The sequence below is a fragment of the Trichechus manatus genome, unplaced genomic scaffold (assembly GCF_000243295.1).
Source record: "Trichechus manatus latirostris isolate Lorelei unplaced genomic scaffold, TriManLat1.0 scaffold00021, whole genome shotgun sequence".
NCBI lineage: Eukaryota > Metazoa > Chordata > Mammalia > Sirenia > Trichechidae > Trichechus > Trichechus manatus.
This window is the reverse complement of record NW_004443957.1, coordinates 4,276,165-4,291,792: the sequence shown is the minus strand read 5'-3', so window position 1 is coordinate 4,291,792 and position 15,628 is coordinate 4,276,165. Positions and strand designations below refer to the sequence as shown.

Genomic DNA, 15,628 nt, shown 5'->3' with positions numbered 1-15,628 from the left:
AATCTAAAGATAACCAATAAAATTAAACACTTAAAAACTAACCTTCCAAAACACTATTTTAAAAGAAGCAAAGAAAGTAGACTCCACATAACATAATAGAGAAAAAGAAGTAATTATCATTGCAGTAAAATTCAATTGAACAAATTTATTAAGTGCCAGTTAAACACAAGACACAATTAAAACAAGACAACAGACATGAGAGTAAACATGAGCTATACCTCAAGATGCTGAGTGATGAGTTAACTGTGTGCTGTACTTACAAAAGGCCATACCTAAATCAATATGACACACAATGCTTTAAATTAAAATAACGAGTAAAGATATACCTGGCAAATATTAATAAAAGCAAAAGTAATTCTGAACAAAATTGCATTAAACAGGATATGGAAGTTATTTGATACTGTAAAAGGTAAAATCCACAAAGGAAATAACACACTAAATTTTATATGTTGAATAACACTATATCGAAACATAAAGTTTTTAGAATAGAAAGAGTAACTGACAAAAAAGATAGCGGCCCAAGATAGCAGCAAACCTCTCAGACTATCAAATAAGGAAAAATATTAATTTATATAAGGTATGAATATCATAATCAATAAGACTGATTTAACAGAATTACACCAAACTTTGTAAACCACAAAAAGAATACAATTTCTTTTTACGTACTTTACAGAATATTTTCAAAATCAGACCACCTATAAAGACATATGGAAAATCTCAATAAAGTTATCCAGCCACAATACGATAAAACTACATATGATAAAAAGTTTAAACTAAACCCAACTTCTTAAATTAAGAAACAATTTCCTATATAATCTATAAGTCCAAGAAGAAATAAAAATTATTTAGGTTGAGTTACATAAAACTGCCATTTCTATAAGTTAAAAATAACTGAATATCAATTATTTCGGGTGATTACACATGATACAATAATTAGAAATTATTTATGCAATAATAATGAGAACACTCCATAACAAAAATCATAAAATACAGCCAAATCTACACTAGTAGGAAAAGCTATAATATATAAAAGTTCATTTATTATTCAACCTTAACTCACCAAACCCACTGCCATCAAATGGATTCCAATTCATAGTGACCCCATAGGGTTTCCAAGGCTCTAATCTCTATGGAAGCAGACTGCCAGATCTTTCTCCCTCAGAGTGGCTGGTAGTTTCGAACCACCAACCTTTCCGTTAGCAGCTGATTGCTTTAACCACTGCATCACCAGGGCTCCTTTTATTATTAAACAACAACCAAAAAAGAATTAAAAATTGAGTCTGCTGAAAACTACCAGACTATAAGCTTCCTGAGGACAATGACCATGTTTATTTTGCTGGCCGTTATATTGCCAACACATAGCACAGTGCCAGGCGTGTGGAAGATATGCAATAAACATTTTTAGAAAAATGAATTCAAGATATTAGAAGATAAGCAAAACAAACTAAAAGGAAGTGAAAGAAAGAATAAAGATAAAAGCAGATATTAATGAATTACAGAAATTAAAAAATAAGTAGAGCAAATAAAGTGATATTTGGCTCCTTGAAAACAAATGAACAATAAGATTGAAAAATATCTGGCTAGTCAAACCAAGGGGAAAGACAATAATAGTAGTAAATATTTACACTTAACATAGGCTAAGCATAGTCCTAAACATTTTTACGTGCATTTTCTCATTTAAAGCTCACAGTTCATACCAATACCAAAATAAACTTCAGATCGACTAAAGGCTACAATTTTAAAACTACACATAATAGTTATAATGAGTAAGGCTTATTTAGATACTTCGATACAAAAAAGTAGATATCACAACAAACAAAATGCAGTATATATATACATACATACGGGGCATCCGGAGAAATTTCAACATCGGATATTTAAAATTAAGAAAACAAAAATCCTCACAGTGTGATCAATAAGCAACATCATGATAAACGGAGAAAAGACTGAAGTTGTCAAGGATTTCATTTTACTTGGATCCACAATCAATGCCCATGGAAGCAGCAGTCAAGATATCAAATGACGCATTGCATTGGGCAAATGTGCTGCAAAAGACCTCTTTAAAGTGTTAAACTGCAAAGATGTCACTTTAAGGACTAAGGTGCGCCTGACCCAAGCCATGGTGTTTTCAATCACCTCATAAGCATGAGAAAGCTGGACAATGAATAAGGAAGACCGAAGAAGAATTGATACCTTTAAATTATGGTGCTGGTGAAGAATACTGAATATATCAGGGACTACCAGAAGAACTAACAAATCTGTCTTGGAAGAAGCACAGCCAAAATGCTCCTTAGAAGCAAGGATGGCGAGACTTTGTCTCACATACTTTGGACACGTTATCTCCAGGGAGCAGTCCCCGGAGAAGGACATAATGCTTGGTAAAGTACAGGGTCAGCAAAAAAGAGAAAGACCCTCATTGAGATGGACTGACACAGTGGCTGCAACAATGGGCTCAAGCATAACAAGGACTGTGAGGATGGCTCAGGACTGGGCAGTGTTTCATTTTGATGTACACAGGGGTCACTATGAGTTGAAACTGACTCAACGACACCTAACAACAATTCCCTGGAACCTGTGTATGTAGCCTTATATGGCAAAAGGGGCTTTGAAGATATGACTAAATTGAGGATTTTGAGATGGAGAGATTATCCTGGTTTATCCTCCAATGTAAACACAAACGTCCTTGTAACAGGAATGGAAAGTGAGATTTGACTCTGGAAACAGAAGAGAACGTGATATGACCAAGAAGCAGAGAGAGATCTGAAGATGCTACACTGCTAGCTCTGAAGATGGAAGAAGCGGTCTTGAGCCAAGGAATGCAAGGAATGCAGCTCTAGAGCTGGCCAAGACAAGGAAATGGATTCTTCCCTAGAGCCTCCAGAGGGAGAGTAGTTGGCCCACACCTTGGTTTTGGCCCAATGAAACTGATTTCAGGCTTCCTCTAACCTCCAGAATTGTAAGAGAATAAATATGTGCCGTTGCAAGCCACTAAGTTTGTGCTAATTTGTCTCATAAGCCACAGGAAACGAATATAAACCTTGTGGAGGAAAATCTGGCAATATCCAATAAAATTACAGATGCACATAATCTCTGACCAGCTATCTCCTTTCTAGGAATCTATTCTACAGATATACCTACAGAAGTTAAGAAGGGACAAGGTTATTCACTGTGGCATTGTTTGTAAAAGCCAAAAGCCTGGAAACAACTGAAGTGTCCAGCAATGTGGGAAGCAGAATAAAAAAACAGTATAATCACACAGTGGAACACTATGCAGGTGTACAAAAAAGAACAAATAAGATTTTTATTTACTGACATGGAGAAATCACTAGGAAATATTTTTATTTAAAAAATGGAAGGTAGTGAACAGTGTACATATTTTGTCTAGGGGGTCAAGGCAGGACAGGGTGAAGAACACAACAAGGTGGAGGAGCTGAAATGGAAGGAAGACTTTTCTGATCATATAATTTTAATCTTCAAATCATGTAAATTCACTCCCTATTCAAACAAAACAGAAATGAATTTTTTAAAAAAAGGAAAAATGATTTGCAACATGTAGAGCAACTTATCAACACCCTTAATATAAAAAGAACATGTATAAATCAAGTAGGGGGAAAAAAAACCACCATAAAATCCCAAAAGAAGATGAAGAAAGGATAGGAACAGACAATTCACAAAAGAAATATAAAGAGTAATAAACACAAAAAAATGTTCAAACACACTAGTAATCAGAGAAATGCAAATAAAAATGCCAGCTACTATGTTTCATCTATCACAGTGGCAAAGAATTTAACATACTGACAGACTGTAGGTACTGTAATACCACTAATATAAAATGGATATACACTTTCAAACTCTGAAACTTCTGTCAATCTATAGCAAATACCTTAAAAATATTCAAATCCAGCAATCTCAATTCTATGAATTTATCCTAAAGAAATAACCAGATGTAAATATTTACTTAAAATATGTTCATCCCAATCTTACTTATAATACCAAAAACTTTGAAAAAAAAGAAGAAAAGGAATTAAATAAATTCTAAAATATTTAATCAACTGAATTGTTAAGTGATGAGTTAGTCAAGAAAAATTAAGGATTACCAAAATTTTAGTCTTGGGTAACTGGGTAGATGAAAGTGCCATTAACTGACAGAAAAAAGAGAAAGACAAAGTTTGTGTTACTTACTGTTTCTGCGTCTAATACTATTCCTAATATAGCTCATCCAGACTCGAGATCCGCTCACTATCTTTTCTTCTAAACAGGTCTATCTCTAATCCAAACATTTTCCTCTCTCCCACTTCTCCATAAGAATCTTAGTAGCATTATTAGTTAAGTCTACTCACAGCAAATATACAATATTTTAAACCCTCTGTTGATAGGTAACAAAGCAATTATTATTTACATAAATGGCTAGTGATGAATTCAATTATAAAGTCAATTTTTTTTTATAGTTTTCAAAGGTCTTATCATGAAATTATTTTCAAATCTCACCTCTGTCCACAATGAAGTTCCTCGTCCTAAGGATTCATCTTGTCTCAGAGACATGAGGAAAGTTGAAACATCAGAAAATGACACTTTCTCCTTGATGGGGAAGGGGGGGAGAGTTTTTAATAAGTACTCATTTTAAAATTTTTATTGAATAAAATAAAATCACCGTGAAAGTAACTAAGTGTATTATTTAAAGTAAAATATCATTAGTTAAACCAAAAGAACCCTATTTTTTAAAAATATTATAAAATTTTTAAAATGAAGATATTGGTTGTAAACAACTAATAGATTAACATACTGAAAGATTATTTTACAAATCTATTTTCCTTAAAATCAAAGGTTACTATGATAGAGACAAGATGGTCACAATCTTAAAAAGAGAAAAAACAAACAAAAAACATTGTATAAGCAGAGGATTACTTTAAATCAAAAAGTGATTATTACTTTTCAAAGCCACAAAAATCACTCCTTGACTAAGTAGAACAACCTGTCTTTTCATTCCCTTAAGGTTGTGCATCTTAAATTAAGACACCTTACTCTAAAACTATGGCCCTCAGGCCAAAACCACTCACACCCTGTTTTTGTAAATAACCTCTTACAGTCTGTTTTTGTAAATAAAGTTTTATTGCAACATAGTCATCCCATCCATTTATAAACTGTCTATGGCTACTTTAGGGGACAGTGGTGGTTTAGCAGTAGAACTCTCGCCTTCCATGTGGGAGACAGGTTCGATTCCCAGCCAACGCATGCTGTGTGCAGCCACCACCCATCTGTCACTGGAGGCTTTTGTGTTGCTATGACGCAAACGAGGTTTCAGTGGAGCTTCCAGCCTAAAACTAAAACAAACTAGGAAGAATGGCGTAGTGATCTACTTTGAAAACCAGCCAATGGAAACCTTATGGATCACAACAGTCAAATCCACAACCAATCATGGGGATAGTGCAGGACCAGGCAGTGCTTCATTTCATTGTGCATGGAGTTGCCACCAGTTGGGGGCCAACTCAACTGTAGCTAACAACAACATGCCTGCTCTTGCCTACAATGGAAGAACTGAGCAGTTGTAACAGAGACTGTATGTCCCACAAATCCTAAAATAGTTACTATTTAGTCCTTTACAGAAAAAATTTGCTGGTACCTACTCTAAGCAGTGGTATTGTTGGGGTTCTGAAAAAACCACAGACTAAAGATAGTATACTTCCTTGAATGTCAATTTATTGTCAGATGTGGAAAAATCTTCTTTGTATTACAATGAATACATGTAAATTGTGGACTAGAATGTAAATGTGTATGAATTCACAGATAAAAGAAGAAAGTTTCCACTGTCTGTAACTCCCATACAAACGTGCTTTATATGTACCCAAAAAACATGGTGAAAATGTTTGAAACTGCTCTTAGTGGAACACTTTCAGAGTGGGTGAGAGAGAAAAGTAGAACAATACAAACATGTTATTGTTCACCATACTTTTGCCTTCAGTGTGATCCTAACTAAAAGCAGGAGGGAAAGCAGACGCTAAGTGCCCTTTTGATTATACATCATTCCATAAGAACCGGAGAATAAGTTACAGGAAGATTCAAAGTTACAAAATCCTCCAACAGGGACTCAATTTCCATTTTTATGCCCACTCACCAATTTTTATACCCACTGTATCAAGAGTTCCCAAGACCACCCCAGGTTCATTCATTCTCTAGAAGGACTCAAAGAACTCAGCATACAGTCATACTCATAGCTAAGATTTATTACAGCAAAAAGATACAGAGCAAAATCAGCAAAGAAAATGGCACATGGGGCAAACTCTGGAGGAAACCAAGGCCAAGCTTCTAGAGTCCTCTCCTATTGGAGTCACACAGATGCACTTAATTCTTCCAGCAACAAGTTATGACAACACCTGTGAAGTGCTGTCCACGAGGGAAGCTCACTAAAGCCTCCGTGTTCAGGGTTTTTACTAGGCACTGTTCACCTGTTCACTGTTCACTCTCTGGTTAGCATGTACCAAAATTCTAGACACCCAGAAGAAAAGCAAGTGCTCAGCATAAACCACACTGTTTGTACAAACAGTTTAGGTATGGTGAGCTACTCTTATTAGCTAGGATAATGGGTACCCTCCTGAAATTCAAGTTCCCAGAGCCAGCCAAGGGTCCATCTTACAAGTAGGTCTTACTAATGGTAGCAGTCACAGGCCTGTCATGTTAACTCTTTTTTGCATATTCACTCACTAAGACTCATAAATTGAAGTATCATGAGTAAAAAAGATAAACTTACCACATCTACCAAATTCATAGCTGTTTGAAGAAGATAGCACTGAGCTGCCCCTCTCAATAGAATCTGATGCGTGATCATAGTACACTGAAGAACATCCCTGGCATCAAAAAGCAAAAACACATTCCTTACTTCCAAAGATAATTCTGATAACTGATAGTTACTGACAAATTGATTTATAATATCTACAATTTCTAATACAGAAAATCACTGTCAGTAAAATTTCAAAGCTATTATTTTCTTTTAAGGCATCTAACAGAACTCAATTTTAATATGAAACAAATCTCTTCTAGAAACAAAAAGACTATATACAAAGACACAAATGCTTTTTTCATATTTGCTTTTTAAATTTTTTTTTCATCTTTGCTTTTAAGGTAAAAATTCTGTGTTTTTTGAAATACCTTCTTATCCATATTATTACCTGACCTTTTAGTTTTCTACATCTCAATGTAATAAAAACCTACTGGCCTTACTTAAAGTGGTCAAAATCCGACAGCATGTGTTACAGTACATATTAAAATTAGTAATTCATAAAACTAAGTCAACTCTATCTGAACAAAAAAACTGTTAAATTTACTTGTTTCCATGTACAAAATTAGAAGCTCACAAATCCCAAAGCCACTATCAAGTAAAAACACTCACTGTAGATTAAAGCAGAGGGGAAAAAATTTACTAATGGAAAGTCACAGCACACAACTGTATGTGACACACACACAGTAAATTACCTGAGAGCAAGAAGCCCTTCTACCCCCAGGGCTTTACATCTGGGGACATTTGCCAAAGCCTTAGATAGAAACAAAATGGGAACAGCACACCAATGTCTACTCGTCATTTTCTGAATAAAATTTAACAGAAAACCATCTGAAAGAAAAAGTTAAAAAAAAAATCATGGTTGCCAATAAACACATGAAAAGATGGTCATCATTAGCCATTAAACAAACCAAACCCGTTGCCATCCAGTCGATTCCGACTCAGAGCGAACCAATAGGACAGAGTAGAACTGCCCCACAGAGTTTCCATGGAGCACCTGGTGGATTCAATCTTCTGACCTTTTGGTTAGTAGCCGTAGCACTTAACCACTATGCAACCAGGATTTCCCATTAGTCATTTGGGAAATGCAAATCAAAACCACAATGAGATATCATTTCACATCTATTAGGATGGCTATAATGAAAAAGACAGTAAGTGTTGGCAAGGATGTGGAACAATTGGAGCCCTCATACACTGCTGGTGGGGATATAACATGGTGGTGCAGCCACTTTTTTAACTGAATAAAATAAATTCACTGTGAAAGCAGTCAAGTATATTATTTAAGGTAGAATATCATGAGTTAAATCAAAAGAAAGCTATCTGGAAACAGTTTAGAAGTTTCTCAAAAATTTAAACACAGAAATACTATAGGTATATACCCAAGAGAAGTCAAAACATATATTCACAAAAAAATTGTACACAAACGTTCATAGCAGCACTATTCACAACAGCCAAAAAGCAGAAACAATCCAAATGTCTATCAGCTGAAAAATGGATAAACAAATTGTGGTATATCCGTACAATGGAATATTATTCAGCCATAAAAAGGAATGAAGTACTGACACATGCTACAACACGGATGAATCTTGAAACCATTATGCTCACATATTGTATGATACCATTTCTACGAAATGTCCAGAATGGGCAAATCTACAGAGACAGAAAGCAGATTAGTGGCTGCCAGGGACTAGGAGGAGAGGAGAAAGGGAAGTAACTACTAATGGGTATGGGGTTTCTCTTTGGGGTGATGAAAATATTCTGAAATAGATCGTGGTGACTGTTGCACAACTTTATGAATATACTAAAAACCACTGAATTGTATGGTATGTAAGTTACATCTCAAATAAGCTGTTGTAAAAAGAAATCATTGTTATTTCAATTTCATCCCTGTTTAGTAAGTATTCTATATTGTAGAGCTGTGCAGCTATATATACATACATACATATATGTATATAAATTTTAAGGTAAAAGATAAATGTATTAGTGTTAGAAACCATTCTTCAGTATTAGAAGTATTAAGGAAAAACAGGATGTGAAACAGTGAAGGTAACTGGCCTCTGGTATCTGCGAAGAACAGTACATCTTTCTCACCAGCTGTTTCTTGATTACCCTGGATCTAATCACTATAGTTTATTTTTCTATTTCAAGATACAAAGGGACTGTGCTTCATTCTAAGCTAATGTGTGATTTTCTGAGGACATTCAGATCATGCAGTTAGTGAAAAGGCCTAGCCGTTTTCTCAGATCATCATTGTAAAATGAATGCCTGTTAAGAAATCCTCAAAGTTCCTGGAAGGGTATTACATGCACTTTATATCTTCCAAAGTACCTAGCACAAAGCTAGATACATTGAAGATATTCATTGGAAATTGGTGACTGAAAAAACTGGTAAGTTAAAACTCAGTAAACATTTTATTTACCTGCTTTTGTTTGCACGAATTAAGTTCACTAAATTCCATCCTTTTCCTAATACCTCACTCATGCTATAAGAAATATGGCAATAGCCAGCTTCCATTCCACATTCATTAAACATCTTTACCAAGTGTTTATTGTGTGTCTGGCACTAAGCCACAAACATCAGGTATTCAAATTATTTTAGTATTATTTTACTTATGTTGTGTTTATTGGCATGGCAGATACCGATGTGACTGACAAATTAATCCCCATATTGCTGGAACCCAGAAACTTAAATTTCTAAATTCTAGCAAATTAAAGTATAGCTCTGATGGCTAAATTATCTTCTCCAATAACCTTTCTTTTTTTAAAGCAATCAAAACAATTAATCTTCTATAAATTTAGAGCCATGAAAATACAGACTATCTTTTCCTGAAGCTTTCTGACTTTCAAATACATATTACCATTGGTCACCCTACATGTAGATTAAATATAAATGAAAAAAAAATTATTTTATATGCAGAGTCACTTCACAAGTCACAAAGGCCAAGAGTGAAAAAAAGGACTTTATTACAGTAAGTCCTTATGCTTTGCAAACAAACAAAATAACACTGCTTGTGTGTTTTGCTTACCAACTTATTACACCTCATTAAAAAAAAAAACATCCTGACAAAGATCATCAAATCTTTGTCAGAATGGATATTCTGTTTTCAACTTTTTCCCTAAACCCAGGTTCTCTTTCTTCAACCTGTTTTTCTAGTTTTTGAAATTCAATAGCAATTAGAAAAGATGTCTAGCTGCAGTACATCTTTGAAAATTTCTTCTAGCTACTGGTACCAAGATTGGCAACATATACGATATATATAATAAAGTGTGTACTTGATTACAATGGATACCTGCATAATTCTGACAAAATCTGCACACTCTGAAAAAAGGAAATTATTTTGATAATATTGATTATAACAGTCTAGGATGTTGCTTATAACCAATATATTGAAAAAAGAAAAAAATTAAAGCAAATACATTTAAAAAAAAAAACTCTTTAATGACACATACTCTTTACTTCTTCTGGAAGTAGAGAAACATAAGTGACTAAAAACGTCTGCAACTTCAATCCCAATGGAGACCCACTTCCCATCAGCTGACCTGGAGACCTACGCACCAAGAGGGAGAAAAAAACAAATATTTAAAATCTATTTACAAATAAGCTTACTAAAACTAAATGGACTATGGCCCAAAAGTCTTTCAACAATAAAACAAATCAGACAATCTTCTTTTCCTGAACCTGCATTTTATTTTTCAGTAAAATTTTGAGGAAACTTCTGGTTAGTGAACCACCAGGCTCTTCTAGGAAAACAGACATGAGTTAATAATCTACTACACTATGTAGGCATAGATTTCTTTTTTCAGGAAACTTCCCCCCGCATTTACACATATATAAATCTTGTTAAATAGCATCATCAAAAAAAGTCTAAGGATATGATAATTTTTAATTATATTTTATTGTTTTCAACATATAATCCAATAACTAAATCTTTGGGTCTAAAAAAAAAAATAACGTTCATAGTAAAGACACATATTAGCAATAAGGTACTTTTGCAAGAGCATTTAATTGTTAACGTCTACTAAAGTTATGTTTTCTGCTATGTGCTTCTGCTAGGAACACTGTCTGTCAATTGAACACATTAGAGTGCTAGAAAACTAAAGGCATTTTGTAATAAATGTGTTTGTCAACTCTTTTAGAAAGCACCAAGCTTTCTTCAATGGCTTTACTGCTCTCCAGCTGTCTAACTACTTCAAAAACTATTCAATAGTAATGAATTATTTGAAAACTAAAAATTGGAAAGTCAAGCACTGCTATGCTCTTCCAACAGTTATTAAACAGGACTAAATATTAATATAACTTGGCACAGACCAATTAAACATTTTTAAAGGAATTTAGCAGGGGAAGAGTAATTTTTTTTCTGTTCAGAATCACACCAAAAAAAAGAAGACATAGAAGTATAAATTTAGTTAATCAACATTAGAAAGACAACATAATTTCAAAAGCAGGGGAAAATTTTGAAGACATAACTCAAGAATATAGACAATGCTCAAGAAAATAACGCAAAGCCATAATACTAACAACCTCTTCTCACTGTCAACTTTTTCAAAAGGTAGAAGTGCCAAATAAGGAAATATATTATGGACAAGGGGAGCCACTGTCAAACACAGAAACGGGAAAGGTAGTTTCCTGTAGGAGTGGACTAGAATTAAGTATATCGGTATGAATTCATGATTCTTAATATAGCTAGATAGCTAGAGAATATATAGGCATGGAAGTAGATACAGACGTGTATGGGTATATCTGCTCAGCAGACAGAGCTAAGATAAAGATGTACACACACACAGAGGGAGACAATGATCAGGCAAATGCAGTTAAAGTATTTACATTTGAGGAATAAGGATGCAAGGATATGGTAATTCTTTGTATTATCCTCACTTTTCTGTAACTCTAAAATTAAGTCAAAATAAGAAGCTAAAAGGGGGGAAAAACTTGAAAGTGTTACTTCACCAATGTCAGTACAATTTCCAAGAGGGAAGAAAGTGAGCTACATAAGATATACTTTCTAAAAGCCTAAGAACAGAGGGGTTCAAGGTGGGGAAAGGAAGAAAAAAAGGAGAGGAGGAACACTTGATACAAATAACAGAAGAAAGGCAAAAAGAATAACAAATATAGAAGGAATTACATAATAAGAAAAAGTTGTATGTCTAATAGGCAGCATACATATCACGTACCAAATGCATTAAACAATCTGATCATCTTTCATAAACACGACAAATTTGTATATCAAATACTTACTACTGCATTACCATTAAATAACAGGTTTACCTGCTATACAGAGAGCTTTCTGAAAGTGCATCCATTAGTGGTCCAATAATAAACTAAAAAAAAAAAAAAAGAAGTGCATAATTGATATTGTTATAACTGCAATTTTGAAAAGTCAGCTTGCCCTGATTATATACCTAAACAGGGTTGTGGAATAGCTGCTGTAAGCAAAGCTGATGTCTTATCCTCTAGGTTAATGCAGTGATGGTCTTTGAAGGTACCTTATTTCTACCAGAACGACAAAATGAGTACAGAATTTTCCCACCTGATAAAAAGATATGGGATACTCAGAAGAGAGTTCATGTGTTGGGTCAAGAAGGAAGAAAGAACTCGAAGTGGGAACACATGCTGGGAAATAAAGGTAGTAACAAAGAAAACACAAAAAGATACTCAAGAGGAAATTAAGCCCCTATGCCTGAACATAAAGTGGAAAAATCGTATCTCCAAAACTATCACTAGACACTGGTTAAAAGACCAAGCTTAAAGGAAGTACAGGAATGTGCAGAAGAATGTGGAAAAGGATGTATATCAAAATACTGTAGCACGTATTCAAATAATTAGAAAAATTTACTGACGTTACCTCTAAATAAGAGGTAAATTACTACACCTAAGTGTGCAACTCAAATAACACTATAATATAAAACTAACAATCACAGCTATAATTCTCGGTCTCTTCGTGTGATTCCTGACAAACAGAAGTATAGCTTATAATAAACATAGTTCAAAAGGCAGTTTGCTTAACATAATAGGTAACAGTAATTCACTGCCTCAGAACTGGGGGAGCAGCATCTCTAAACTAAGAGCAATAATTCAGTGATTCAAAACTATGGTAACACTAAAAAGCTTCCATACCAGATTTCATACTCTTGACTTTCGTTGTTCAGAATACTAATACCCAGAACTTATTCAGAATGGTGAAGATGCAGGCATATCTAGCATTCAGCTCCTCAACAAACTACATTATAGTAGGCTTTTTAAAAACATGATAACTAAGTTTAGAGAAATAAGATTTACTGAACACAAATCTATAAAATGCTACTTGCAATTTTAGAGTTGCGCTTAGCTGCTAACCGAAAGGTGGGTGGTTCAAACCCACCAGCTGCTCCACAGGAGATAGACGTGGCAGCCTGCATCTGTAAAGATTACATTGTTGGAAATCCTGTGGGCGCAGTTCTACACTCTCCTACAGGGTTGCTATGAGTCAGAATCAACTTGATGGCATTGGGTTTGGTTTTTGGTTTTACATACATAGAGTCCTTGGGTGGCGCAAATGGTTTGCAATCAACTACTAACCTAAAGGTTGGCAATACGAACCTACCTGGCAATGCCACAGAAGAAAGGCCTGACAATCTGCTTCCGTAATGATTATAGCCAAGAAAACCCTGTGGGGCAGTTCTACTCTAACACATGGGGTTGTCATGAGTCAGAATCAACTCCACAGCAACGGGTTTGCTTGTTTTGTTTTGGCATGTATTTTTAAAGATGACACAGGATACAATAAATGCTCATCTTCTGACAAAACCAAAAACCAAGCCCACTGCCATCGAGTTGATTCCAACTCATGGCAACCTCACAGGACAGAGGAGAACTGCCCCATAGGAGTGGCTGGAGGATTCAAACTGCCGATCTTTTGGTTAGCAGCCTGAGCTCTTAACCACTGTGCCACCAGGACTCCATCTTTCAACAAAAGGGACAAGGAAAAGGATTGGCTATCATTACCTCAGAAAATTCTGGTGAAAATGGAAGAACCCTTGTTTCATAGAGCTCTAAAAAATGGGTGACACCTTCTTTGGTCAGGATTTTATTTTCACTCTCAAACATTCTTTTATAAATACACATATGCCAGGATGGGTGGAAGAGCCAAACTCCTGTGGAAATAAGTATCAAATGTTAACATTTGCCTCTTACATTATGTTTCTCTACATAGACTACATATTCATAAACAAATGCATATACACACAAACACATTAACTTCATTCTAATACTACCAAAGTGAGTTTGGTTTTACTCACATTCAAGACATTTAATTATCGAATAACAGAAATAACTTCAGTATAAGACCATTTCATTTAGAAAAACTGCACACAAATGTTATAGATACTACAGTGTACAAAAATTAAATATTCCCCAAGCATGCAGGTCGGAACTTTAGATCTGGGGTGGTTTCAATCAATTCTTCTCACCCCAATCCAATCAATTTTTCACACAACAGCCAGAGTAATATTCTTAAAATTCCAATCTGAAATGGTCACACCTCTGATTAAAACACTTAAATGGCTTCTCACAGTTCTTAGCAGAAAATCCAAACTCCTTACCATGGTCTATAAGGTATGAGTGGACCTCTGACTCCTAGTCTACCTATACCTACCTGCCCCATATCCCCTTGGCTCCAGCCACATCGACCCTCTGTTCCTCTATCTCCTCGAGCTGCTTCCCATCTGACAGTTTCCACACAAAGCACTGCTTCCTCAGCCTAGAACTCTAAGTTCAGGTGTCATTTCCTAACACAGGCCCTCTTTGGTCACCCTACCTGAAGTATGGCCCCACTGTACACTTTTCAGCCCCTTGTTTGCTTCCTCATAGAACTTACCATAATCAGAAACTATTTTTTCTATTCCTTTGTGGAAAACAGACAAAAATAAATTGAAAAATACCACATCTGTCTCACTACTTTATCCCAGGGCTTAGCATACCCTGGGTACTAGGTGAGTATCTATTAGGTGAATGTATAAATGAGTAAACAAATTAAAAATGGAATAAATGTTCACCTTAGAGGTATTCTTCTGACTTTTTTGAAAAAGACTTTAATTCTATTAGAAAAAAAATTCAGCATTTTTTACTTATAACATTCTATACAAAAGTCGGTCCATTATTTGTAATTTACACCAAGATGCCTGTGCAATTTTTTGGCAATGGTAGTTTTTCAAAATCAGTCATTGCTATTTGATTTGGTTTGCCAAGAGCTGTGGGCAAAATGTGATAGATAATAAGAGCATCATTCTAATAGTAAATGCATAAGTGAAGTCACAACAGGATTCAATTAAATTCTAGCCCCAGGTGGGAATACAGAGTCTTACTGTCTGTGAAAAATCCCAGTGTATCAGAAAACAACTGTAACAATCAGCTGAATAAAGCTTAATTCCTAAGGGGTCAAGCTATTAAGATTGCAATTATCTAGAGTAAGCAGTAAAATCCATTTACCTAAGTTAATTCTCCTGTGTAAACTCTATAATGCAGCATTTTATCATTCATATGAATACAAAGCACTGTTAGCCTATGTTTAGCTGTTTCATTGATCTGAACTTCAATTCATAAAATAATTTTAGGAAGCTGCAGCTTCATTTTATTTCTCCATAGAAAGCTCCCATAATACAGTTGTGAACAAGGGGTTAAAAACCATACTTAAAATATACTTTGGAATTTTCTCTTCCTAAGTCCAAGATACAGAATACCTGAATCCCAAGAGTAATTCTAACAAACATGGAGTAACAGATACAGTAAGAGAATAAAAATGGAAAGCAGTTAAAATACATAATCATACCAAAGAGCTATTATTAAAAATGTAGAATATACCATCTTTAAAACATTACCAAA

General features: G+C 34.8%; 1 protein-coding gene across 4 annotated transcripts in view; it reads right to left on the bottom strand.

The window, feature by feature from the left end:
• The window catches only part of TARBP1 (TAR (HIV-1) RNA binding protein 1), a 92,653-nt gene that overhangs the window by 68,507 nt on the left and 8,518 nt on the right, over positions 1 to 15,628 (bottom strand). For all 4 annotated transcript variants that reach the window (XR_002823476.1, XM_023728018.1, XM_023728019.1 and 1 more), the window contains exons 4-9: positions 13,754 to 13,902; positions 12,038 to 12,090; positions 10,222 to 10,319; positions 7,468 to 7,603; positions 6,746 to 6,842; positions 4,489 to 4,578 (exon numbers count right to left, since the gene is read on the bottom strand). Coding sequence is in view for 3 of the 4 variants with exons in the window: in XM_023728018.1 (XP_023583786.1) it covers positions 4,489 to 4,578; positions 6,746 to 6,842; positions 7,468 to 7,603; positions 10,222 to 10,319; positions 12,038 to 12,090; positions 13,754 to 13,902 (623 nt within the window). In the remaining variant the exon portion in view is untranslated. The remainder of the gene's footprint in view (positions 1 to 4,488; positions 4,579 to 6,745; positions 6,843 to 7,467; positions 7,604 to 10,221; positions 10,320 to 12,037; positions 12,091 to 13,753; positions 13,903 to 15,628) is intronic.